Source organism: Nycticebus coucang, chromosome X (assembly GCF_027406575.1).
Source record: "Nycticebus coucang isolate mNycCou1 chromosome X, mNycCou1.pri, whole genome shotgun sequence".
Classification (NCBI taxonomy): Eukaryota; Metazoa; Chordata; class Mammalia; order Primates; family Lorisidae; genus Nycticebus; species Nycticebus coucang.
Window position 1 is genome coordinate 130,836,383 of NC_069804.1, and position 27,782 is coordinate 130,864,164.

A 27,782-nucleotide genomic window follows, 5' to 3' on the forward strand; every position below is an offset into this window, starting at 1 on the left:
GAAACAATGAGAATTCAGTCATTTACACGGCATATATAAATTGATAGCACTGATCCTTGCAAAGTTGGAATGTATATAACCTTTTTCTGTCCAATTGAAATTTCTTTGTTTCTATAAGTTTAGTCCTATTAATTTTTCTTAAAGAGAAGTCTACCAATATTACAGAAATATTCCCCAGTACTTTGTTTTTAAATGGTCCCAAATTATGTTCCCTATTTATTAACATGTATTACAGTTTGGATGGTCCTTCTATTGTTTTAAGGTTGGTGCTTCCTCTTCTTTATCCAGAATTTTATTTCTTCTTTCTATATTGCAGGATGCTGTATGTGTGGGGGGGTGGGTATGAGAGTGAGTACAGAAGAAGAACCTGGGATCTGATAGGGGCTGACTGAACTATAAGAACACTTCCATTCTTACTTTCAGCCACTGAGTTGGAAATACAGTTCTGGTGTGTGCGTGTCTGTGTGTATGTCACATATATGAATATATAAATGTGTGTGTGCATATGTTTGCGGGGGATAGAAAAATGGGAGAATCCAACAGCTGTTATAGAGCTATGGGTAAGCACAAAGTATACATACCATCATCTCCTTTACCCACTTCAAACACTGTCTACACTACAGCTAAAATTAACCTCGATATTATTGGGCGCTTATGTTCCTGAGATGTATCAGCTTTCTGTTAGGAGGGTAGGAAGTAAAGCCCTTAAGAATTAGTACTGTATTCTCATTCAGGTTGTATTTATCTTCTTTGGGCACCATCTGCCAGCTTGAATTTCTAGAAGATTCTACATTCTACTTGGTATTGTAAATTTAATATATTCCTTAGGGTTTAAATGTTGGTGTCTATTAAGTGATGCTTTCCTGTTGAAACAAAAAATACATATATTTCATTCTCACTAGCCAAGTTTTGAGAGGAAAAAGTCTGTATTTTTTTTGTATTTTAATTCAAAATTTGAAATTTAAAACAAGAATTTGAAAGTGAATTAGAATGGCTAAAAAGAAAAGGCCGTTCTTTTCAGTAAGTTCATTGTTTTAAGTATTTAGTACAAGGGAAATTAGTTCTCAAAGCGTAAGGGTGAAAATGACATTTTTAAGTACAAGAGAGTGATTTGGTCCTAAAAAATATGCACCATAGTCAGCGATTGAAAATATAATGTTATTATCGTGGGAATGATTTTCTAAGGGTTGTCATTAATAATTCTGAAAAAGCATTGTTATTTTATACACAGAATGCCAAAATAGAGTTAAAGGCATTTTTAAAAATTACATATTGATAAAATTCCACTCCTGGGTATATCCCCAAAGAATTGAAAACAAGTGTTAAAACAAAAACTTGTACATGGATGTTTGCTGCAGCACTATTCACAATAGCAAAAAGGTAGAAACAACCCAAATGTTTATCAGCAGATGAATGGGTAAATGTAATATGGTATGTTCATACAACTGAGGATTTTTCAGCCACAAAAAGAAATGATACATACTATAACGTCAATGAACCTTCACACTATGCTAAGTGAAAGAAGCCAAACACAAAAGGCCACATATTATATGATTCCATTTATCTGAAACATCCAGAATGGGTAAACCTGTGTACTGAGGCGAGGGGTGACTGAGAAGTGACTGCTTAATGGGTACAGGGTTTCCACGTGGAGTGATGAAAAATTTCTGGAACAAGATAGTGGTGGTGGTTACACAATGTTGTGAATGTATCTAACGCCCCTGAATTGTACACTTCAAAATTGTTAAAATGACAACTGTTATGTGTATTTTGCTACAATCAAAACAGGAAATAAACTTTATATACACACTGACTGTCCATAATAGTAATTTTAATTTATTGAAGAAATTTTTAGAAATTAAAAAAATGCAAGTAATTTATAATTACACCATCCTGAGATGACTACTGTTAACATTTTGGAATATTTCTTTCTATTCTCTATCTGTGTTTTTGTATCCATAAATCTGTATATTGGGTTATGTAACTGGGATCATATTGAATATACAATCACTATTTAAAAGATTATGGGGAAGTCTTTTTGTAAGTAAATTATTTATATTGCAAATTTCCTTTTTGAAAAGTCAGTCTATTATGAAAATATATGCATCACTTTGAGAGATTTCACACTGTCAAATAGGTACAACTTTTCTTCCAAGAATGAAATATCCTATTCCCTATAAGTATCTAATTTTAACCTGAAATGCAAAGTTCTATGTGTGTTTATACCACAGGGGAAAACAAGGAGATTATCACAGAATTTTAATAGAGAATTTTAAAGTCAAAGATAGATGATGAGTATGTTTTATATAAGCAGAAGCCTCTAACATAGGGCTTTTCTGGTGGAAGTACAGTTTGAGAACTGAATCCCAGTGGTGAAGTGTGTTACTGCAGTAGACTTTCTTACTAAAGGGACAAAAAATGCCCAGATCAAAGCAAGAAGGAAGACGGCAAAGTCTAGAAGTCCCAAAGCATCGAGGTAGGTCACTTTGCTAACAAGAGAGACATCCCTGTGATCATGAAGATGAGGAAGGTAACCAGTGATAATAGACACCTAATTTTCAGAAGATCAGGAAACAAATGAACTGCCACAAGGGCTGGCTACCATCTTACTGTCTTTTTCACCCTTTGTTTATGAAACTCAGTCCATTTGGGAACTCTCTTTTGGTAATGTCTCTCATTTTACAATGGAAGGTAGGGGGCAGCGCCTGTGGCTCAAGGAGTAGGGTGCAGGTCCCATATGCCAGAGGTGGCGGGTTCAAACCTAGCCCTGGCCAAAATAAAAAAAAAAAAATACAATGGAAGGTAGGACTTCAGACTTTGGGGGGCTAGAGTGCTTGTGTGTGATAATGTGAGGAATGTTTGAAGAGTAGGATAAATGGTTTCACATGTGGATATAATTAATTGTAAGTCAATGTTGAATTGACAGAATGACCAATAATGACTCCAAATTTTATACATTTTTCTTCAAAATAGTAATTATAACATTTAAAGTGAGTGTCTATAGGTAATTTCCCAAGGAATCTGGGTAGTCATTAAAAAAAAAAAAAAAAAACATCCACAAAGAACTGTAAAGAAAAGTTGGAGCAGTGACTCCCACCCTCCTGAGAATTGTTGGTTATTGGCCACATAATGATCTACTTACTGCCCTGCAAGTTATGAGAAAGATGAAGAGTGAATAATTTGGGGAAAATACTCATTAACTGATAAACTGGAATATCTACCTGCAAAGCTAAAATGGTTGTTAAGTGAGGAAAATTGCTCCCCTAGGGAGAAATCCCACCTGATAGGCTTTGTGTTTGAACACAATAACTTAACACCATTGTTCTATGCTCTTCAGTTGGCAGCATTATCTTAATTCCGAACGACAGGGTGATTGACAGAGAGAATGCTTTAGAGAGAAAGAAAAGCTCACATGTTGGAGCCCTCCAAAATGATATATGACTATAACCTAGAAATTGCAGAGTTCAACTGTTTGAAAGCCACGTTTACTTTAAAAAAATCTGGAAGGATATAGAACCAGTGACATTACAATGACCAAGTTTGACTTGGGGGGGGTGATTCTAGGTGTGTCACCTCATAGGTGCTCATTTTCTGGGTGATACAAATGAATAAGCATTTGTTTGCAGAAGAACTTGTATAGGAAGTACGTTACCAGTGATTTTGTGAGAGCTAACATAGTAATTTGCTTACAGAAGTCAAAATATTTTCTAAATTGTAGTCAAGCATCTTTTACTTCTGTGTTTCTGAGACAAGCTCATTTGAAGGTATGAGGAAGAAATGTTTTCTGTATTCTAAAGTAGATCCTCAGATCATATTTCAATACATTAATGACATTTTCACAAACCCTAAGTCACTTTCCCCTAAATCTAGCTGTCTGGGTCACTGATATCTCACTTGTCTATACTGCTGCCACTTGGGCAACACATTGTGGTCTTACTGTGCCTTTTTAGCACACACTTACCTGGAATCAACCCATGCTGGCTGGGTGGGGCTGGCCAGCGTGATTCTTTTGTGATGCCAAAAATCTGTCCCTGGACTATAAAGGTGGGACCCCAAGCACTAGTTTTACTCTCTAAAGTCCCAAAGCATCTGCCATTGTTTGTGAGCCTTGTTGGACTCCTGGTACTCAGAAAGCTGCTCTTCACTTTAGAGCAGCCTCCAAAGCACACCCCTTGAGTGATCACAGCTCCATTTCTGATGTGTTTGGTTTCAGTTAATAAAAGAGTGCTTTTGTAGCAACCTTCACGAAAGTAAACGTAGGAATAAATTGACTACCATCGTTATCTCCCATGTATTTTAGAAGTTAATGTTATCCATTTACCCTTAGTGCTCCCTCAAGGTTTACATTTTTTAAGCTCCTCTTAATGTACCACTGCAAACAGAGTTCCCATTCATACACAGATGGTTAGCATGACTCACAAAGTCACCAAGAGAAATGACTTCTAGTGTATATGTTCTGTTTCCCCCCTTGGTTAGTTGTTCCCAACTATGATATATACCATATTTTCCCTCTCTTCTAACTTAAGTTTCTTGCATTACCAAAAATGGACTTTCTACATCTAAAAATGTTTTTTACTGTATGTATTTTTCCAGGGGCCTTGAGATCTTTGCAGATGTCACGATCATTATGATAATTTAGCCTTTGTCTTGATGCTCTACTTTAAATGTTTTTTTAAGTGCTATGGAGTATTGAGAAAGGAAAACTTCATTAGGCTTCCTGGCCATGTAGAAAGAGTTTGCTGTGCACCACAAGTCAATGTATAAGAAGCCTAGTGGGGAAGCAAGCCCTACAATGTATAGTGACTTCTCAGAAGGGGATTTAATGCATAAAGATTCCCAATACCTGTTGGTACCCCTGGTGAAATGAGTTGCTTATTCCTCTTTTCTCAGGCCTTCTCATGTTGTTCCTGCTTTTTTCCCAGTGTGTTGTTTGGTCAGGGAAGGGGGCAGCTATTCTGCTTCTTCCCCCCACAGTACACAGACTCCTCTTACCCTTTCACTAGCAGTTCTGTTGCAGTCTATTCTTTCATGTATGGTTTGCCTGTGTGTGTGTGTACTGGATTTTCTCGGGAGGCTGAGGCAAGAGAATCGCTTAAGCCCAGGAGTTGGAGGTTGCTGTGAGCTGTGTGAGGCCACGGCACTCTACCCGAGGGCCATAAAGTGAGACTCTGTCTCTACAAAAAAAAAAAAAAAAAAAGAGTACTGGATTTTGATCGATAGTAAGGAGACTCGGGTTCTGTTCCTAACTGCTACTGCCAAGCTCTATTACTTTGTTGGACCTCAATTTCTTCAACCAGGAATCTGAAAAACCTGGAGTAGGCAATACCTAAGATCTCTGTGGACTCTGATAGAATGTGGTTCTTCAACTGGCCTCCCCCTTCCCTTTCTTAAAAGGCTCGTTTCATTTTACTCTCAGAGAATGAATCACCACTTAGGACCTTCTTAGAGGTCCTAAGAAGAGGTCCTTAACTTTTAAAATGGCTATTACCAGCTTAAACGGAGGCAACAAAAATTAAAAACAGCCCAATTAAAAAAATGTATATTCTACATTTTAAGTATGAAACTAGGGCCTTGCCCTAAAGGACTTACAGTCTAATTGGAATGGCAGGACCCATGCCTATGTTAGGTAAATAATTAGCAGACTGAAGGAAAGATGAGAAGTAGAGATCATTTAGGAATTCACAGGAGGGAGTGATCACTAGGCAACTAAACTAGAGTATAAGGCTTCATGACAGCAGGGATTTTTTGGTGTTTTGTTAACTGCTGTATCCCCAGCATCAAAAACAGCTTGGGCATAATATTTATAAGTACTCAATAAATACTTGTTGAAATAAATTAAAAAATTATACATTCTAGATTTTTTTTTCATAAAAATAATTCACTGTAGGAAGAAAAATATTTCAAGCCATTAATGCTTCTATTTTATTACTGTGTCATCCTCTATTTTAAGCTAATGTTATATATTTAGATCTAAATTAAGCAAATACATTGGGAAGTGATTATTCACTTTACAAATAGATATTTAGCTTTGCAGAATGACTCATTATGGGGTTTTGTTATTGTTTTCCTCATAACTTTAGCTCATTTATAAAAATTCAACCCACTTTAACTTTTTAGGAACAAGTCTCTTTTTTAGATTGAGTTAAACTGTATTTAGTCAGATACTCAATGTATAGCTCTAACTTGAATAAGAGTATTCTTAATTTCTTGTCACGCAAACAACATTATTTCATATTAGGTATGTTTGCAAGAGGTGCTTTGCCTCCCCCAGACTTTGGAAGTAAACTAAGTCACATGTCTAGATTTTGAGAACATTTTATAACTTTAGATTTCATATCTGTAAATTTACTCCCTTCCTTATCCCCTTTTTAGAAAAACGCATTCTGCCCATTTTTTAAAAACTTTTCTAACTTTTGATGAAAAGCAGGCTTTTTATTTAAAGGTCACCTGTGTTGTGTGAACTTTCTTTGGGAAGCTTTAGGATGTTCAGTTTTTATGGAATGCTCATTATAATTAATCATTACAGAGAATTGGGTTTTTTTTTCCCTGTAATTGCACTCTGAGCTGTCACTTGTTTCCTGCAAAATCTTAGAGTAGGAACAGTTTCTTTCATTGCAAATGATATATAAACATGTTTGGTTTCATAGCTTTTCAAAGCACCTCTTCATTAGCCATGCTTTATTTAAAATCTTACTAAAAGTTCATGGGGGTGATTATTGGAGAGTTCAGGTATTTTAGAGCTGTGTGTCAGCTATTAGTTAAGATAAATGTTACCAGAGTGTTGTTCAGTGGCCTTTGTGAAATAAATTGGCAGGCTTGTGTTCCTGATAGACAAGATGTCTAAGTCTCCTACATGAATCAAAATTGGCACTAATTGGTCCTTTGGTAAGCTCTGCAAAAGCCAAGAATTGGTTCATGGAGACTGAACTAATTTCTAAGCTAAAGGTGACTAATTTGCAGAGATTTTAGGGAAGAGCAACGCATATGCATTTTGGTCAAGGAGACCTTTGCAGTTGATTTCACAAAACAACAACAACAAAAATTGCAGCTGAGGTAGATGATGAAGCAGAGTTTTTATAGTAGAATGTTAAAAGGTTACTCATGTCCAAGAGATAGCTTTGTGATCAATTATCCTTTTTGATTTATGTTTTAAGTATTAATTCCACTTCTAAAAGCTTAAAGGATATTTGGAAGCAAAGATAAGTATAGGAACTAGTCAGATAATGGATAAAAAACAGCCTAAAATATTGTCCTTGGTGGTGTCTCAGTTGATTCAGAAGAAAAATATTTTTTAAGTCATTAAGGTAAGAGTTAATTTCTAAGTCAGTGGTTCTCAACCTGTGGGTCACAACCCCCTTGTAACAATGAAAATGCATCCTGCATATCAGATATTTACATTATGATTCATAACAGTAGCAAACTTACAGTTATGAAGTAGGAACAAAAATAATTTTATGGTTGGGGGTCCCCACAACATGAGGAGCTGCGTTAAGGGTCGTGGCATTAGGAGGCATTAGGAGGGTTGAGAACCACTGGTCTAAGTGGTACTAGGATTACAGGTCTTCTGTATTTTCTCCTTTGTACTTTTCTAGAGGGATTTTTTTTTTTTTAGTAATGCATATGTACTGTTTTTATAAATAGAATAATTTATGTGTGCAGTTTCTAATGTTTACAAAAGTAAATATTACTGAGCACACAAAAAAAGCTGAATTGCAGCAACACTCTTTTTAGGATTTTCAATTGGCCAGATTTTGAAGGAATCTTGTTAATTAGATGGGCACCTTCAGAACTTCAGAATTGTTCCTCAAATTGGTGGGTGGGTTGAAGTGATACAGTGTCATCAGTGTAAGGATTTGATGGGCAGTGTCAGGATTTGAATTGCACTAGATAATCTATAGTGTAATTCTTGGGGTGGCACTATCAGATTTGGGGAAAATGGTTCATTAGGAGCTATGCAAGTCATTATCAATCTCTATGATTAAAATCTTAATTTTTCTTGCCCAAAGAAAAATTATTCAAGACAAACTTAGCGTAGGTTCAGGTTCGAAGTATTTTTCTTTTTTATGTTGAATTTGTTTTCACTGTGAAAAGGAAGAGTTACTGTTCTCAGAAGGTAGCGCTGGTGTAGGGCAGAAGGTAGTGTGGGGTAAGGGCAAGAGTGGAATGGGCCATGCTGTGAGTTTTGTGCCTATGGGAGAAGTAGAACATAATGGTTTTCTCCTCCTTAGAAACAACAAACTCTGGGTCAGACCCATGGACTGTCCTGTCCAATGCAATGTTTGTTTCTGTCAGTGGTACCCAGGGTTGTTTTGTGACAGAATATGTGTTTCTTCTGTGGTACCATCCTCTGAAGTTTAGGGGTGTGCCAAATATCCTGAACTCCTCTCATTAGGAACAGAGTCCTTTCATTCAGTGCAATGGGATTGGCATAGTGAGCCTGGCAGGTTAATCTTATGTGAATGGCTAGTAACTGGCTGCTTTGTTAATTGCAAAGCATACTTTGCCAAATGATTTCATCCAGAAAGACATGTCAAATAACTTTTTGATTTTTTGACCTCCTGATACTGTTTATGTTATTCAGATAAAGTCACTGAAAATGTGTGAGTGAGCCACATTATTAGAAGGCAACCCAGCATTTGATTCTGAAAATGGGGAAAGAGTGGGACTGACCATGGTATTTGCTAAGAGAGGTTGTCACCTGAAGAAGTGAATTGGTTCTGTTGGTCAGGATGTGATCAGGAGGAAGAGGTGGCTTTGAAGGTCAGGACTGTGGAGGTAATTGTGAACACAAATATTCAAATTTACGCAGAACCTACTCAATCTACTTAGCCAAAGCACATTCATTTTACACTCATTTATGCTTTTAGTCAGATGTTTCAATGTTTTCAGGCTGCTGGCTTGCTGATTAGGCTCATCAGTAAAAGCGAGACCCTTTTGTAGTGCTACTAGTAGCTTACAGGACTAACACTTGCCTTACAGACAGACTAGGGCATATTAAGCTTTGACTATGAATTGTAAGGAACACGATCTGAGGCATGTATTATAATGGGGAGGGAGAAGATACTTTTTAAAAATGCTCTTGTGTTTAGGGTCACTGCATTAGAGGATAATAGTTTTAAATGAAGCCACATTTCTAACAAGGGACCAGATAACGAGGATAAATGAAATCTGCAGACAGTCTTGAAGCTTCATTTTAGCCATTATTTATAATCTCTTCTCCTACCAAACCTTTTACTATGTTGCAAAATTGATTAATTTATGTGTATCTCCTCTCTTAGTCCACATGCTGTCTGATAGAGGAGTGAAAAAATAGAGAAATGGACAAGAGAGAAAAGAGGATGGGGCTGAGGCCAGGCGGAGTTGGGGATACATAATCCCCAAACTGCATAATCAACCCCAGAATAATCAAGATATATTTTAGGGTCCTAATACTAATCTTGATATTTAATCATTCTGAACAATGTTAAAAACAAAAGATTTTATAATAGCATTAATAAAAATCATTCGCTATGGAGTGACTGACAATAAATATGGCTTTCTTTTTAGCATGAAATAGGAATTTGTCAGACTGGTCTTAATGTTCTCTCAGCACACACAGATACAGCTCTGTTTAATTCCATATCCTCTTATCTATAAGTCCTACATTTAATTTACTACCATTCAAGTTGATTTATAGCCTTGCTTAGCAAAAATACAATCTTGATTAAAAGAATATTATCACAGCTGATGGGCCTTGAAAGCAATTTTTTTCTTAGACCTTCTAATTTTGAAAATGACCTGCAGACTCTCATAAGGCTAGATTTGCAAGTCTTCAGTTTTTGCCCACCTGGCTGTACGTTGGATAGTGATGGGATTCGTTAGGGGTATGTTTGGTGCCATAGCGCTCCCCATGCTGCCTCTTTATCCATTCTTAAAGAAATTTACTGCGATAGAGTATTAGAACAGATCTGCTTCAGGGAATCCCAGTTCTGTGGCTAGCTGATCTCTCATCCAGCTTATAACTAACTGCAACTACAGCCTTCATCTCTTGGGATGCTGCTGGGCTGAAGGATTCTCCTGTCTGTGTAGGGAGGATTCAGTTATTATGCATGAGGGTTACATTTTGGAGTTGCAGCTGTGACAGATGCCTCCCTCAAACAATATGGACTTAGTTTGGGTGCTCATTTCATTGGAGATGACTTAATTTGCAAAGCCAATGATTTCCACAGGTTGGCCACGATCGGCCATTCTCCACAGCAGGCCATTTTCCACTCTCCTGTTTTGATTGCTCAGTATGATTATTTGGTGGCATCTGCGGTTCTAGGAGTACAGAAAATGTTATTGCTCAACAGGTGACAAAAAGCTATTATGCTTTGATTCTGTTAAAAACATTATTACCGTTCTCCTGATTCTCCTAGTTGAAAAATGAGTCACTCTAGTTTTGGGTCTTCAGCTTTGTGAAGCATATTTTGGACCTATGGAAAAAGTTATTTCTCACAAAGGATTCACTTTATAACCGCCATACGTGCAGTTCCATTTCCAGGGGCTTTCAATTGTCCAGAATCACAGGAACCCGGAAAACAATTAAAAGTTGTAAATGTGGTACTAAATCAAAATGGGAGAATTTTTATTTCTTTTCTTATCAAATTCAATGTTAGGTCCTTCTCAAAAGGCAAAACTAAATAAAGTAATCTTGTGAGCAATTTTTATTTTGGTCAGTATATTCTTTGTGTACACACACTACTTTATTGCAGTATCACTCATATGCCATGACTTTTTTTCACCTGTTAAATTACTAGCTTTAAAAATTTTTGACATTTTTATTGAAGAACACAGAATGTACCCCCATGAAGAAAGGACTTACATGTGTAGATTACCTCCTCATTTACCTAAATCACTTTTCTTTCTCAATATATAGCTATAGTTTGTCAGAGGCTAGAATGGTTATAAGAGGTTTTCTACTTAAACCATAATAAAAATCAACTGGGGGGTTGATTGTTTTCAAAGTATACTTTTTTTTTTATTAAATCATAGCTGTGTACATCAATGCGATCATGGGCAAAGTATACTTTTTTAAAACTATACTTGCTGAAGCATGAAACCTCCCCAAATTCTGATAATTTTGCAGCCCCCGATCCCCCACCCTATACCATTTAAATATCACTGATTCCATCTCACACTCTCATCTCACAGATAGGAAGACATTTTTCCTGTTGCAATTTTGAGTAGACACCTTAATAAACATCAAAATTCTTTTCCATTTTAACATGACAGATTTTTGATAAATAGACTTGAAGATTTAAAATTCACTTCAGTGAAATGATGGAGCATGAATTACTTAAGCTGTATACTTTTAAAAACAAATTATGAAAAGTCTGATATTGTCAAAGGAAAAAAAATGTCAGAGTCACTGATTAGGAAGTCAGTATACAGAAAATGTTGCAAATGTTACAGCACTATGTCAGGCACTGGGGAGATTAGTAGATGTCCTTTATCCTGGAAATGCCTGATAGCTACGAACTCATATTTCTTCTCAGCCATCCACAGTCTTTTCCCACACAGTATGTGAAGCCTTATTGTGTTAGTTTTTAAACCGCTGTCCTGGTTGCATTTTTAGCAGAAGGAGATTCATAAGAATACAGATATTAAATAGATAGATGAAATAGCCACAGAGATATGTTTTAATAAAACACATAAACTGCTCAGAAGACCTGACAGGCTCTAATGGATGGATGTGTGAAGACCTGGGGAAAGAATAAAATGAATTTCTCAGAGGACTCTTGTTCCCTGAACAACTGGAAAATTTCAGACTAAGGGTAGAAGAAGCGAAAGAGATTTTCATTGACCCCCATTTCCTCTTCTAGACCTTGCCATCTATGCAAATGGAAAGAAAAAAGGTCTGTGACTTCACTCACTTGCTCTGAAAAGAAGCCTCTGTCCTGGGTAATAATGTTTACCTGGTCTTAAATCTTCCCTCCAGTACCTTGGACAACCTGATCCTCCATTTGGGAACCACTGATCTGAGGCAAGCACAGATTTACGAGAACAGAATGAGGTTGTTACACTTTTGAAATTTTATTTTTATCAATGTTGATAAAGAAGTTAAGAACTTTCAACATCTTTTGCATTATACCCTATTCTATGTGAGAGATGAGAGGGAAAGAGATTCCTATTGATCGTAAGCTAATCAAAGGAGGCACACTTTTTTTTTTTTAAAGGTAGCAAAACATTGCCTACACTTACTTAGAAGACTATCCTTTTAAGAGCATCACCATATTTTTAAAAAGTTGCAGTGGTTTCTTGGCTACTATATAGAGAAACTGTGTGAAAATGCCCGGCCCTGAGGTGATTTGAAATCTTTATTGCCTTAAATTGGACAGTATTGCATGAGAGCAATGGAGTATATGGACAGTGAGTAGTTGTAACTGGCCCACGCTAAGTCATATTTTTTACTGTCTGTGCTGGATGATGATGTAGGATCTGACTGTTCTTCATTATTTTTGGCTTAAGTCTTTCTTATCTGACTGTGTTTGCTTGCCTACATATATTTCAAGGCTTTAAACGGACTAGACAGTTTGGGAGGGAGTCAGTCCTGGAAGTTTTGGAACTTAATCCGAAGTGGTGAGTGTACCTGCAAAACAGGATGTTTATTTGCTGTATCTTTGAAGTCAGTTCCCATTTGTGGCATTCCTTGTTGTCATGAGCCACGGTTTGGGAGTGGGGGCAAGATTCTTGTCATCAACTGTCTTATTCTACACATGGCCCCAGAATGATTGTTCCTGGTTTCCAAACAGAATAGCATAGCCCAGCACATGCTGGGCACATGAAAATCAATATTTTCAATCTCTGTGGCCATGATAATGGCCTCAAATCTAAAATCAAAGCTTTGGAAAGAAAAAACTGATACGCCCTTCTGAAAACAAGGGGAAAGGAAGAACTGCATTCTCTTGAAAGTTAAAATATAACCTTTTCTTTCTGATTCTATAAAGAAGACTATACTAATTAAACTGCCGATTTCTTTCAGGTGGGTGTACATGGCATTAGAATAGAATTCATCAATGAAAAAGGATCAAAACGCACCGCCACCTACCTACCGGAGGTTGCAAAGGAGCAAGGTCATTGTTGTACTTTATATTTCGTACGATCTGGTGAAGAATTTAGACAAATATACAAATTGAAATGCAATATCTGACCTTGCAGTTATGTCTGATAATTGATCAATGTCAAATTATAAGAAATGACTCTTCTGTTACTGTCACTGCAATGTCTGTATCAAATTGGTAAATTACTCACACAGAAGTTGAATCCCTGCCCTGAAGTTGGACAGCATAAACACATAAATGTATACTTCTTAAAAAGCAAAGATTTGTTGGGTTTTATTTTAGGCAACAATTTGCTACGAATTTGAAATGCCATTTTACAATATTCAGTTGTGCTGCAGATTGTGACATGAACAAGCCTTTTGTGACAGCCACGTAGTTCATTGTCATTGTCAGCATCAAATGTTTATTTCATTCTTCGGTGGTTGCCATTACTCATTCTGCTAATATTCGGATTGTAGGTTTCCCATTAAGATTGGGAGCACTGAGGATTCATGAAACATTCGTGTTTTATATGCTTGGTCTATACTTCCTAATCAACAAATACTTTCCTGTTTACAGATACAACACAGACTTTTATGAACCAATCCTATACCACAAAATAATTTTTTACTCAGTTGTTCTTTTCTAGCCACTACTAAATTTTAGTTTCATGTTAGTTAAAATGAATATATCTTCTATCTTTTCTTTTCTTTTTTGAGACAAAGTCTTAACTCTATTGCCCAGGCTAGAGTACCGTGGCATTAGACTACCTTACAGCAACATCAAACTCCTGGGCTCAAGTGATCCTCCTGCCCCAGCCTCCCAAGTAGGTGGGACTACAGGCGCACACCACAATGCCCAGCTAGTTTTTCTAATTTTAGTAGACATAGGGTCTTGCTTTTGCTCAGGCTGGTCTCAAACTCCTGAGCTCAAGGGATCCTCCTGCCTTGGCCTCCCAGAGTGGAAGGATTACAGGTGTGAGCCACCTCACCAGGCTATCTTATGAACCTTTTCTTCTTATCAGAAAGCTTTTGTAACTTGATTTTCCTATGTTTGTTCATATAAATGTGAGATCCATAGCAGCAAAATTTAATGTTACTAAACCCCCAAACAAAGTCTTTAAGGCAGTTATCTAAAGATTTATTTGGGTTGCTTTAGAAATGTCTTAATCGTACAGTGTCACTGACTTTGTAAAGCACACACAAAAGGTAGAGGGCTTCAGATATTAGTATAACATCCATGTCAGAATGAATATATCACACACAAATATACTTGATTGATTACAGAAGATACCACTAGGAACAGCAATTACCACAGAGTAGTGTGGGAGTCCTAAATAGTTTTGAATTGCGAAATGACATTTAGGATTTTCCCTCCTTTTTAAAGATGTTACTGTTAGAGGAGAGTATCATGGTTGTGTTTTGTTACAGAGTCATAACTTAGCACTTTCTGCCAGCCTCTTAGATTCTTTGCCTTTGAATGTGATTGAGATAAATAAGCCAATGTCGTTAGAGGCTCTGGATAACTAGAATTTAAGGTGTGTGGTGATGAACCTGCTTTTGTATGGGGTGAAATCTCAGCTCTTCTGTGTGATTGTTTTTAGGACCAAAAGAGTTGATGGCATTTGGTGAGAGTGATAGCTGACCACTACAAAGTCATTTTGTATTTTACCAAAGGTGTTTGTTAGGTGTGCTTGACTGACATTTTATCTGGTCTACTCTCCACAGGATGGGACCATATTCAGACCATAGACTCCTTATTGAGGAAAGGAGGATACAAAGCTCCAATTACTAATGAATTCAGGAAAACCATAAAACTGACCAGGTACAGAAGGTGTTTTCTAGTGCAAGACTAACCAAGTACATTTCTGTGTGTACACCTATAACCCTAGGATTTCTTTGATCTATATAACTACAGTTGCTTTTCTTTTCTGAAACAGAGTGGAAATGAATGGCAGGGTTGTACTGAGGGTAGATACAATGAAACTCTGCTCGGCAATACATGATGTATGAGCCCACCCTTCACATCTTTAGCTTTGTGTGATTACTCCGGCTTTGAACGAGCAAGCCCTCAGAGACTTTAGACTATGTTACTGGAGAAAGGACCTGAATTAGCTATTGGCTAGCTTTTGATCCTGCTTAGCAGATCCCCAGGATTCTGATAAGCAGCCCTCAAATTTGAATTTAACCTTAGAATTTTGGCATAGTAGAAGTCTATCATGAAAGCTTACTGAAAAACACAACTGAGCTAAACTCGAATGCTAAATAAATTTCAGCATGGAAAAACAGGTACTTATTTAAGAAGGAAAATATCAAACATTTTAGGAAAATGGGTTGCTGTTCCCATTTATTTCAATTGCACAAAACCACATTGAACACCTATAGTGTAATAATGGACTATTCGCAGCTCTGAGGAGTTACAATTTGAAAATGCTTCCATCTCTGCTCTCCGTGAATTCACAGTTGAGAAGAATAAAAGGGCATGTGCAAAAATAATTATTAATCTAAGGCAGAATATGGTAGATAATGTAAGATCATAAAGTAAGGAAAGAGGAGTTACAGGAGCGGGAGGGAGATAACAGAAAGTTTCAAAGAGGAGGTCAATTTGGAGCCTAGCTTGAAGAATGGATAGAGTATGTGACAGGTGGAGAGTCAGGGAGGAAAGAGATTCCCTCACAGAAGACTTTATGAATCAAGGCAGGGCAAATTCTAAGGAATGTGAAATAGTCCGATTTGGGTGGTCTTTCAGTGTTCATAGCTCAGGTGGTCAGGAAAGGAAAATAATGGCCCAAAAGGTAGGTTGGGGTCATACCATTGAAGATCTTAAGTTCTAGGCTAAGACTTTTGGACCTGGTTCTGTAGGCAATTGGCAACCATTGAAAGATCTTAAACAGATAAACTTGGGGAGGTATAAGAATGGAATTAGAAAAATGGAAAATGAGCTAGGAAACATTGGTATTATCTAAGAATCAATGGCAACAATCCAAAGAAGTGCAATGGAGGCCTTAACTAGATCTGTGATAATGGGATGAGAAGAAAGGTGGGGACAGATAAGAAAATATTGTGGAAGAAATGAAAGGACTTAGTCATCATTTAAAAGAAGTAAGGAAGCCAAAACTGTAATCAAGATAAAAGGGACCCAGGTCATCCCTTTAATCAAGGTAGGGAACACAGGAAGAGAGTGTTAGGTTTATGCACTGATGCTGGATTTGAAATGTTACCTAAGGTATCTCTATAGAAATGTCTAGTTGGGGAGGAGAACCTGCAGCCTTGGGGCCACATGTGGCCTTCTGGATCCTGGAGTGTGGCCTTTTGACTGAATTCAAATTTTATAGAACAAGTCCTTTCCACAAAGGATCTGATAGGGTAACTGTAGAAAGGTCATAGTTGAAGCTGTAAAGATAGGATTCACTGAGGGGGACAGTATGGAGTCAGACGAACTGGTGATAGAAATGTAGGGAAATGCTGCAAGGCAGGAATAGGAGGAGCAGTCTGACAGGCGGAGGACGGGGCGTGTAGGTTTACAACCCATGGGACCAGAGAACTTCAGAAAGGGAGTGGTGACTAGGATCACGATGGACAAGTCCAGCTGAGTCAGGGCGGGCTTCTGATGCGCTGTTTCTGAGTGGCAGAGACAAGAGTGGCAGCAGAAACCAAGGAGCAGAAAATATATTTTACTCTTTTTTTTCATTTTTTTCCTCTTTTTTCATTTTATTTAAGAATATTATTGAAGTGCACACATTTTGGTTACATCATTTGCTTTTGCACATTTTAAGTCAAAGTCATAGGTGTCCCCTTCACCCAGAAAGTATGTGTTGTACCTGTTAGGTGTGAATTTATCCATCCCTTCTTCCCTCCTCCCGCCTGCTTAATTTCCAGTGAGTTTTTACTTTCATATGTGCACACAGGTGCTGATCAACTAGTTCCAATTTTATATTAGCTATATGTAGTGTTTGTTTTGCCATTTTTTACTCTGAGCATTGTAGCAATGAAGGAAAGCTAGAGCTGGGGAAAAGAGAAAGTTCGGGAAACCAAGACCATAAAAGAGTGAGATGAAAGATCTCAGCAGAAAAATAGTCAAGCGGATGAGATGTGTACATAATAATGTAAGGCTGGGTTTCTGCTCTGCCTTCCTGTTTGCAAACTGAGGCTGAGGGGGCAATAACATTTCTCAAACAATTTAAACAAGGAGTAGTAGAGTGGAAGGAGCACTGGGCTCAGAGTTTGGATTCCTAGGCTGTGATCTCAGCTTTGCTCCTGATGAGTTCTGTGACCTTGGGCAAGACACTGCTTCTCTCTGGGCTTCTGTTTCTTGATCTATAAAATTATCTCTATGGTCCCTCCCAGGTCTAACAATAGCATGTCACTATTTCTCATTGTTAACTTTTTCTTGACTTTCTTTCAGGTACCGTAGTGAAAAGATGACCCTGAGCTATGCTGAATACCTTGCTCATCGCCAGCATCATCATTTCCAAAATGGCATTGGGCATCCCCTTCCACCATACAACCATTATTCCTGACACTGAGCCGCACAACCAGTCACTGGGCCTCTCTGCAGACCTCTTCCCAGGAGACCCTTCACCTTCATGGTCTAGCTATCTCTTTTATTGTACCATTTTATGATGATAGTTTCCGTTGCCATGGTGAAGCTTCGACATCGTCAATTAAGATCATCATGGTAACGGGTAGGAAAATGGCATTTGTTAAGAAGATCCTGTTTTATTATTTTAGATAATTGATTTTTTTGCAGCATATATAATTTTTGGGTTTTTTTCCCTTACAATATTATTTAGAAATTTGCTTTGCTGTCTCAACAGGTATCTGTCTTTTTATTCTTGCTTTCCTTCCTGTCTCCCTTTTTCTCTTCCTTCCTACCTTCCTTCCTTCCTGGCTTCCTTCTTTTGACTGTGGATGGAAGAAAATGTGGAGTTTATAAGGATTTTATTTAGTTTTGTCTTTAATTTTTCTCAGTAAGATAATTACTTTTTAACAGCTGAGTTTGAGAGTAATTCATGTCAAATTCAGGTATTTGATTATTACTCTTGAATTTGTCTGAAATTCACTTTGCTATGAGAGCTTATTGTTTGGGTCTTTACTCCTTAACTTTTTGTTTCTCCCATGGTTAAAATATATGAACTTTAGTTCTAGTAGCAAACATTCGAAGGTCCATGATAGGGCTTGTCACAGAGAGTAAGATCATTTATGCCTACTGTACTGGTTTATCATAGATGGAAGAGATTGCCTCTTACCTTTTACAACCAATTCACAAACTAAAACACTGTTTTAAGAAAGTACAAAGTACCTTTCATTAGGCTACAGAAGTCATTTTGAAGAACAGCAAATATTAGCGTGAGAGCAGATACAGAATTTAGTGCCTTTGAGAAGAATATAATTAAGTGGAATTAAGAGGGGTTGAAAAAGGCAATTTAGAGAAATATTCTTGTAAAATTTTATCATTTCTATTTGTGAAACAACAGATTAGACAAATTGCTTACTTGTAAGTATTTTTTTAAGCTGAAAAGTTTATTTTGAGCAAATAACCAAAAAGAGACATTTGTCTATTTTATATTAATTTAAATTTGTTAGCTTTAGGTTTCAATAAGTCCTGATTGGCCAGAGAAAATTTTAGCTACCATCTAAAGATATGATAAAGATAATCTAGTGAAACAAAAGTTCATATATGCCATGATTTCAGATATGTTTGTCTGTCATGGGATGATACTAGAGATTTAGAGATACTATAAAATAGCTCAAATCTCTTTCTGCACTACAGACTTTTGATAGAAACACATTTACTATGTTGATAAGATGTTATGTTACAACTGTAAAAATGGAGTTGGTATTCAAATATGCTATCGTTAGAGCACAGCTCATTTGTAGGGCGAGTTTTCCCATGATGCATACAAAGAGAACGTACTGATCCCCTGGAAAAATGACAGATGATTGATTCTAGAGGACTTTCATGTTATGGTAGTAAAAAACTATACTATATATATATATACACACACACGTATATATACTACACACATACACACGACTCTGTGTGTATATAATTTTTTCAAATAAGAAGCCAAGAGATCATGTGGTGAATAAAAGTATGCTGCAGAATATATATTCTAAAACTATAAGAAATGTCACTGAATAGAAAAATTAAATAGTTTACACAGATAGTTGCTGTGACAAGTGACAGACTGCTCGTAAAAATCCTTTTCTAGTTTCTAAGATAATCGGCTGAATTCCTTCTTGCCACTGGAGCAGAGCAAACTGCTTTAGTTTTTGATGAGAGTTCTTAGAGAAGTTTGTTGGTGTTCCTTCATCCACAGCATCCATTGTTGAAATAACCATTTTCAGTTGTGATGCCTTAACTAAGAAGCCAATTGTTAGCCTGAAATGCAATCTTGGTAGCCAGTTCCACTGAATCTAGAGATTAGTCAGGAAAAAGTTAACTGTTGAGCTTTAGAAAGGGATTTTGAGTCCTGTCCTTTATACTTGGGAGCATTTTGGAGCCGATTAGACTTTCAGTATAAAAGCAAGTGGCTACCTGATGGAAACTTTTTCTTGCCCTTATAGGGAAGCTGAGCACAAGTTGAATGATATTGTCTGCTGCAAAAAAAAAAAAAAAAAAAAAAGTAAAACAAGCAAACTGAAGAGAGACAAAATAGACCATTATTGTTGTGAAATCCATGTTATCCATCATCTCATCAGTTCAACAGGCTCCTCATCCTGGATGAGCTTATGGTTAGAAGTTTTTTTTAAAGCAAAGATCTATTACATACATATATGTGTGTATGTATACATATATTTACACATACATACACACATATGTGTGTGTTTATGTATTTAACGGTGCTAATCAATCTTGAGCAGGTCATGTGACTGGTCATGCGGACTCTAAAATCATATCAGATTTTTTAAAATCCTTGATATATGCAGATGTTATAGATTTTCTTACCAGTGTAATAATGTTATACTGAAGAAATAACCATCCTGCAGGCTTCAAAGGACGAGGTCAGCAATATTTCCCACCGTGGCTTGGGGGAAAAGGATAGTTTTGTCTCCTTTTGTATTCAAGTTCAAAGAACAGTGCATTATTGTCTCTAAGTAGTTGTTGACTAAAAGACTTTGTAGTGTAAAGGGTGTTATACAAACTGTAATGGTGTGCTTCAAACAAAGAAATGCTAGACCCTTTCACCTTTGTCGTATATTACAAAGCTGTTAAATACGTGGTATGTTTAAGTTTGAACATGTTGAAATATGTAGCATGTGTCTTTAACTCGGATGAAGATTCTAATTGCACGGGTTGTGTTCTAGCCAGTTGTGGTTTATTTGTTCAGAAACACAAATGTGAATTGCACTCTTATCACCAGAATATTGTATAAGTCAGTGATCTTTAAACAGCTCAAAAGAAATACTTGAACTTCATTTGAGTAGCATAAAAGTTTACATAGCCCCTTTTAAATGTTAATTAGTTCCATTTAAGTTTTTCCGTTTTCAAACACAACTGTGTATTTTTCCTCTTGGAAAATAGTACGCATTTTACTTTGGTATGTAGCAAAAGGCTTCCAATTCTGGAAGGGTTTTCTTGTTCTTAAACAAGGTCAGCCAGGTACAAAATTCTAAGAGATCAATTGTCTCCCCACCCTTCAAGTGGCCTTCTGACTGCACGAGAATGTGCTACCCCCTCTGTAGTCTCCCCTCCCATGTGAGGTTCGTGAAATTGATGGAGGAAGTGCAAGGCTTGCTCTTTCCCCGCACCCCTGCCCCATTTAAAGTAGTTATAAGATTTTCAGTCCAGCACATAACAGTACCAATGCCCAGCACACCAGAAGTTTGTATACTGGCCTCTTGTCTTCAAATGTGCAGGAAATTTGAAACTGTCATCTGGAATAGGTTCCATCTCCTATGTGTGTTAGATCAAACCAAAGATGCCCCCAGCCATGCCCAAATGCTGCTCCAAAAGCCTGCCTTCCAGTCCTTACAAAAACCTTGCAGGATTAAATGTGTTAACTTTTTTATTTTTGTACAGTTTCTAAGTGATTTTTGCTAGTGATGTTAAATTGAATTAAGTTTATTTGAGGAGTGTGAGCACCTCCTCCATTTAAATAAACTGGTGACTTTCCTTTTATTTTTTAAAAGTGGAAACCCACTGTGTGCCTCTCGATTTAAGGGTTTCTGATTACATTATTCTTAAGACCAGCATTGATCCTTTATATACAAAGATATGTTTTCCTTGTTTTTTATTACTATTTCAGAAGAAGATGAACCTTTTATTTTGCTCTGGACCCAGTAAGTACGCTGGTACATAGACGCACTGAGAAAACAAACTTTTGTAACCACCTCTGACTGCTTTTGTATATCAAAGTTGATTACTTTTGAAATATTTGGATCTAGTTTCTAAGTTATTTTAGTGTTTTATATGTTCCCTGAAATTACTTTGAATCGGTCACCAGCATAATGAGGTTTTGGTGATACAATGGTGAGACTTGTAATGAGCAAAAAGCTACCTGGAGTAGCTCTTTTTTTCCCTCCTTTCTTAGTAACCCATTTTTGATCACAGTGAGACATCACAGATTACCTGAAACCCCTTCCAGTATAAGTAGGCCCTCCTTCCTTCCAGGTTTAATTGCTTAATAGTTTGAAGAAACTATTGGAAATGGGCATTTTATATGACATGTATGGCTTTAAAATATTAAAAATGAGTAAAGAGAAAAAAAACATGAGAAGGTTTATGTGGGTCTGTAAGGTATGGCTGTGGAAAGATGTTGTAGTAGTTTTGACACTATTGTTATTACCTTTCAAATCATTTACCCAATAAAACGTTAAAACCAAGTTATCATTTGTCGTTTCTCTTTTAAATTTAACCTGCCTCCTCATAGGATCTTGGGATCATAAGTACATTTTACTAAAAGGTTAAATACTTGACGACTCTGAAATAATATCGTTAGGAACAGATACTGACTTATTTCCAAACTAGCACTTGGGGAAACCTCACCTGTCTGCAGCCGCTCCCTGCCATATGATTTGACGATGTCATCCTTTTGTCTAGCTCTGAATGCTGGCTTGGTGATATAGATTAGCCTTTATTTGGACACTCTAACCTGGCCACAGATCTGAGGCAAGCATCAGGACTCGAATTCCAGGGGGAGCCTTGCTGCGTTTAAGCCCACTCCAGATATCTTCCAACCAGTCAGTGGTTATCAGGCATTTCCCTTTTGTGAGCTGGTGGGCGGCTGTAGGAATGCTATCCAATGAATCAATCTTATGAGGTGGGAACCCTTTCTTCTGCCATCAAGGCTGGGCTGTTTTCTGAGTATAGGACAGAAAATGCCCAAGATGCGGCTACTCAGAGCTTGTACACACTCATGCACACACTAGGCATAACACACTTAAACTTATTACCAGTTATTTTTTAGTTCCAGATTGGTCCCCCAACTTGAGCTTAGGGAATCCACTTGAATGTAAAGGACAAGTGGTGATATTGACTTTCAAGGGTCAGGTAAGAGCCTACGTCAAGAGAGGCATCTCTTAGGCCAGGTGTGATGCTTCATGCTGGTAATCCTAGCATTCTGGGAGGGTAAGGCAGGAAGATCACTTGAGCCCAGGAGTGTGACGTTGCTGTAAGCTATGATGATACCACTGCACTCCAGCCTGTGCAACAGAGCAAGACCCTGTCTCAAACAAACAAACAAAAAAAAAAACAATTTCTTGGGGTGCTAAGCTGTTGCCTTCTCTCTTTCTCATGGAAAAGCTACCAAGGACATTGTTGAAATACCTCTGGCTCTTTCGTAATCATTTGCTGTCTCACTTTAATAACGCACATTTCAGGATTCATTGCTAGTTGAATATATCCAAGAAAATTTTCTGTTAGCCTTGGTACCATGTGAATTTTATGACATGTGCTTATGTCAATCACAGCTGCTAAAAGCAGCCATCCCAGATCCTAGAGGGCTACTGTGGTTTTGAATAGTGCTCCATAAAGGAAGCCATCTGCTCAGGGTTTACCCATTTTTATCATTTGTGTTTAATGGGACATAAGATTTTTTAATGATGTAGACAATATTAATAGGTTCAGGTGGAATGAAGTAATTTAATGAGCCCATAGCATTCTTTTTAATAGCATTAGTGGTGAACTCAATGGTCTGGACAGATTTCAACTTCAGCAATCACTCTCCACCTACCTAAATTTTTCCCAAAGTTGCAACACTTCCTCTTTACATTTCATGCCCCACTAGCCACTGTGTAAGTAGCTTTACTGCTTCTGAGGGCAAGCACACATGTGTGGGATGAGGCAGTTCCTCTCTTTGATGGGAAATGCTGTCATATCCAAGGCAGCCTATTCGTGTAACTGGGGGGAAGTCTGCTGTGGGAAAATCACACCTGGATTCAGAGCTGCCAGCCACGCTGTCCAGGAATGCTCACTCAGAGAATGGCTCCTCACACTCTCTGCAGCTCTGACCCCGGGAGCCGAGACAAGTGTGGGTTTGGGTTGATTAATCTCTGATAGCTTCCCATCTGTTTGCCCAGGCTTTTTACCTTCAGGAGAAAGAACTGAATGGCAGGATGCAACTGGGCCGAGCCCTGGGGTATGCTGCTTTTGGCTACTACGATAAAAGGCCTTCCTTGACACATGTAGCCCTACGGGACAGTCTTGCTTTCCAAACCCCAAACCTGTTGGAAAAAATCCTTCAAGAATCAGAAGAAATTGCAACAGTTTCCAAGCACTGTTCTGAAGTCAGCCTACCTACTCATCCTATGCACTTAGTTAAGACCTTGTTTAAAAATGACCCCTTAATAAAGAAAATGTGGTATATATGCACAGTGGAATACTATTTAGGCATAAAAAAGAATGACGTCCTGGCTCGGCGCCTGTGACTCAAGCAGCTAAGGCACCAGCCACATACACCTGAGCTGGCAGGTTCGAATCCAGCCCGGGCCTGCCAAACAACAATGACGGCTGCAACCAAAAAATAGCCGGGCGCTGTGGCGGGTGCCTGTAGTCCCGCTACTTGGGAGGCGGAGGCAGGAGAATTGCTTGAGCCCAGGAGTTGGAGGTTGCTGTGAGCTGTGATGCTACAGCACTCTACCCAGGGCGACAGCTTGAGGCTCTGTCTCAGAAAAAAAAAAAAAAAAGAATCATGCCCTGTCACTCACTGCAACATGGATGAGCTTTGAGGATATTATGTTACGTGAAATAAGCCAAATACAGAAGGGGAAATACCACATGTTTTCATTTATATGTGGGAGGTAAAAGTGGATCTCATAAAAGTAGAGAGTAGAAAATGGATACTAGAGGCTGGGATGGGCATGGGGTGGGGGGAGATAGAATGAGGTTAAAGAATGCAAAATTACAGCCATAGTTAACAATAATTTATTGTATATTTCCAAAAAGCTAGGAGATGATTTTGAACATTCCCTCCACAAATGATAAAGGGATTTGACTACTACACATTGTATGTACGAAAACATCACTATGTTCCCCACAAGTATGTACAATTATTATGTGTCAAAAAATAAAATGTTTTAAAATGGCCTCTTCATGTATTATGTCTTGAGGATATTGAGTATGTATCTCAAATTGTTTTAAATGGAAGCACCCAGCAAGCCGGTGGAGGGTGTGTGCTTTATATAAGCCAACATGCAGGTTTCCATCACAAAAGATGAATTCTTAGTTGAACAGAGGTGAGGTGTTGAGTGCGCTAAGTCTGGAGCATGCACCTGGGTGATGGCTCTGTACTCACCAACTGCCATGGCGTCCTTGAACTCATGCTCCCTTTCTTAAAGGAGGTGTCCAAGTTATAAGGGATATGTAATCTGTTCACCCATTAGTCTCCCTCCCTGTTTGGAGAAGAAGCTTTTTTTTTTTTTATTAATACTAAATCATAGCTGTGTACATTAATGTGATCATGGGGCACCATACACTGGTTTTATAGACCGTTTGACATATTTTCATCACACTGGTTAACATAGCCTTCCTGGCATTTTCTTAGTTTTTGTGTTAAGACATTTACATTCTACATTTACTAAGTTTCACATGTACCCTTGTAAGATGCACCGCTGGTGTGAAGCTCTTGTTTTTTAATCAAAATCTTAGCTGCTACTTCATTATGTTGAAAATTGACATTAAAGGCAGTATTTCATTGCTATCAAGTGAAAATGGTACCAGTTACTTATAATGTTAAGGAGAACAAGGCTGTTTTGTTGACTGATACTTTGTAATGGGGATGAGGAATAAAAGTTGTAGTTACAGCCTCAGCACTCATTTGTATGTTTTGTTTTGGCTGTGCAATGGCAAGAAGGCCTCGATTTGGGGCGGCGCCTGTGGCTCAGTCGGTAAGGCGCCGGCCCCATATACTGAGGGTGGCGGGTTCAAACCCGGCCCCGGCCAAACTGCAACCAAAAAATAGCCGGGCGTTGTGGCGGGTGCCTGTAGTCCCAGCCACTCGGGAGGCTGAGGCAAGAGAATCGCTTAAGCCCAGGAGTTGGAGGTTGCTGTGAGCCACTCTACCGAGGGCCATAAAGTGAGACTCTGTCTCTACAAAAAAAAAAAAAAAAAAAAAAGGCCTCGATTTGCACAGAGAAGGAAGGGGTGCCTTGCTTGGATAATCTTCTGAAAGTGGATACATACAGGTCTAAATTGGAAAGACCCAGTGTTGTCACAACCTTCTGAATCAGCGAACCAAGGCTTCTAAGAAGTTCAGGCAAGAGAAGCGTCTCTTTTCATTTGGGGGGGGTTAGTTTTAAAATATGACATATTACATACATGTGCTTTTTGAATTAAATGTTTATGTAAACTTGAAGCAGTTCCAACAGAACCCCAGGATCTCACAGGACAATCTGAAAACCACTACTGGCGCCCCACCATGCCCAGTTATTTTGAGCACCTTTGGGAAGCTGTCATTTGGTTAAATGACAGCTTTTTTTTTTTGGCCTTTTCCTCCCAAATGTCAGGCTCGATGTGATCTATCAATATTTATTGAGTGCTGTCCTCCCAGAGGCACAGCACTGTGCTTGGTTTCAGAATGAATACAGTATCATTTTGTAAGACAAATTAGCAAGCCACTCTGGGCTAAGAGTTGTGAGGGGCACACAACTCGTTGGGAAAAGTCCTGCAGACCGGGGCCCAGGCAACCTTGGACTGGATTTATAGGGTTTCACAAAATGGCTTCCACCTCAGAGTGGCAGTAGAACCCAGTTATAGCTGTCCCTGTTGGGAAATGACATTTCTTTGGCCCTCCCTCCCATATGTCAGTGCCAGAAACCACCCCATGCTGGTCATCATCATAATGCGTTGAGTGGTGGAGGAGATAGTTAATGTTCCCACAATGTGGCAGTTCTGCTCCCTCACAGCCCTATGTGTGTGGTGGCTGAAAGGGAAGTTATGTGACTGGATGGCAATAGGTTTGTGGACACGCAGGAAGGCACTGGGTGGCTGAATGTCATGCTGCTTACCATGAAGCTGCCCTCTCAGAAATATCAGGCCCTTCCCATGACCAGGAGAGAGGTCAGAAGAGGCAGAGGTTAGGCCTCTAAGAGGTGGCCTTGAGGCCTGAGGCAGAAAGTTTGCATCTGCTTGCGGGTTGAAAATTGTCCCTTAAGGGGAAAAAAAATCCATTCGTGGGGCAGGAGAGAAAGGATAGCAAGAGTAAAGGACAGGGGAAGGAAAATCAGAGCAACCTTCTAAATCACCTGCTATGTAGAAAGGGCAGGGAAGCAGTATTCAGTTTGGGACACTGTAAAACAGGAAGCACAAGTGGTACACAATAGAATGCTTAAATCACATTTTAACTACAGGAAGCTGCTGAGAGTTTCTGAACATCAGGCAGATTTGCAACCAGGAATTGCTATGGTTACTTTCCTTGAAACTAGCATTTCCATCTAAATATTATAGTATTGTGGAAAGACCCAAGTTCCTGTGTGTGTCGAAGTGTTTGAGTGGGTTTGTGTGTATCAGTGCGGAAGGCAGGGGCTGGCAGGGCAGTGGGATGGCGCAATCCTATTCCCCACGCCCACATATCCTAGCAGAATAAAAGGAATGTCTTGGCCTGGGGAGAGTGGGAAACCCCCCTTTTTTTAAAGGACAGTGATGGTGTGAGTAATGCAAACATTTCTCTAAACTTTCTCTACTTCAAACACCCAAATGAATTCCAGGAACTCTGCATGGAGACATTGCCACCCCGCTGGCATAGGCCTCAGTAATGGCCCCTTTCCCAGAATTGTGGTCAGAGGCAAAGGTGGGTGGCCACAGTGACCTGTGTACGTGACGCCACACCCTTCAATGACTTGGTTCTTGTTTATCTTGCCTGGCATACCTTGTGGTTAGTGGTAGTCATGAATGATGGGGTTTAAAAGGGAAACATGGGGGCGGTGCCTGTGGCTCAGTGAGTAGGGTGCCAGCCCCATATGCCGAGGGTGGCGGGTTCAAACCCAGCCCCGGCCAAACTGCAACAAAAAAATAGCCGGGCGTTGTGGCGGGCGCCTGTAGTCCCAGCTGCTCGGGAGGCTGAGGCAAGAGAATCGCGTAAGCCCAAGAGTTAGAGGTTGCTGTGAGCCGTGTGACGCCACGGCACTCTACCCGAGGGCGGTACAGTGAGACTCTGTCTCTACAAAAAAAAAAAAAAAAGGGAAACATGGGGTTGGTCCAGTTGTTCAAATAGGATGGGATTGTTCCTGTGGGGTAGGTGGATTTGATCTATTTATTCCCCATTTGGGTTTGTACCACTCC

The 27,782-nt window shown here is 38.7% G+C and overlaps 1 protein-coding gene across 3 annotated transcripts in view; it reads left to right on the forward strand.

Annotated features, from left to right (window-relative positions):
• AMMECR1 (AMMECR nuclear protein 1) overlaps positions 1–21,887 on the forward strand; it is a 121,577-nt gene extending 99,690 nt beyond the window's left edge. For all 3 annotated transcript variants that reach the window (XM_053580045.1, XM_053580043.1, XM_053580044.1), the window contains 3 exons: positions 13,004–13,094; positions 14,789–14,885; positions 17,466–21,887. In XM_053580045.1, coding sequence (XP_053436020.1) covers positions 13,004–13,094; positions 14,789–14,885; positions 17,466–17,580 — 303 coding nt within the window. In that variant the 3' untranslated portion in view covers positions 17,581–21,887. The remainder of the gene's footprint in view (positions 1–13,003; positions 13,095–14,788; positions 14,886–17,465) is intronic.
• The last annotated feature ends 5,895 nt before the right edge of the window (positions 21,888–27,782 follow it).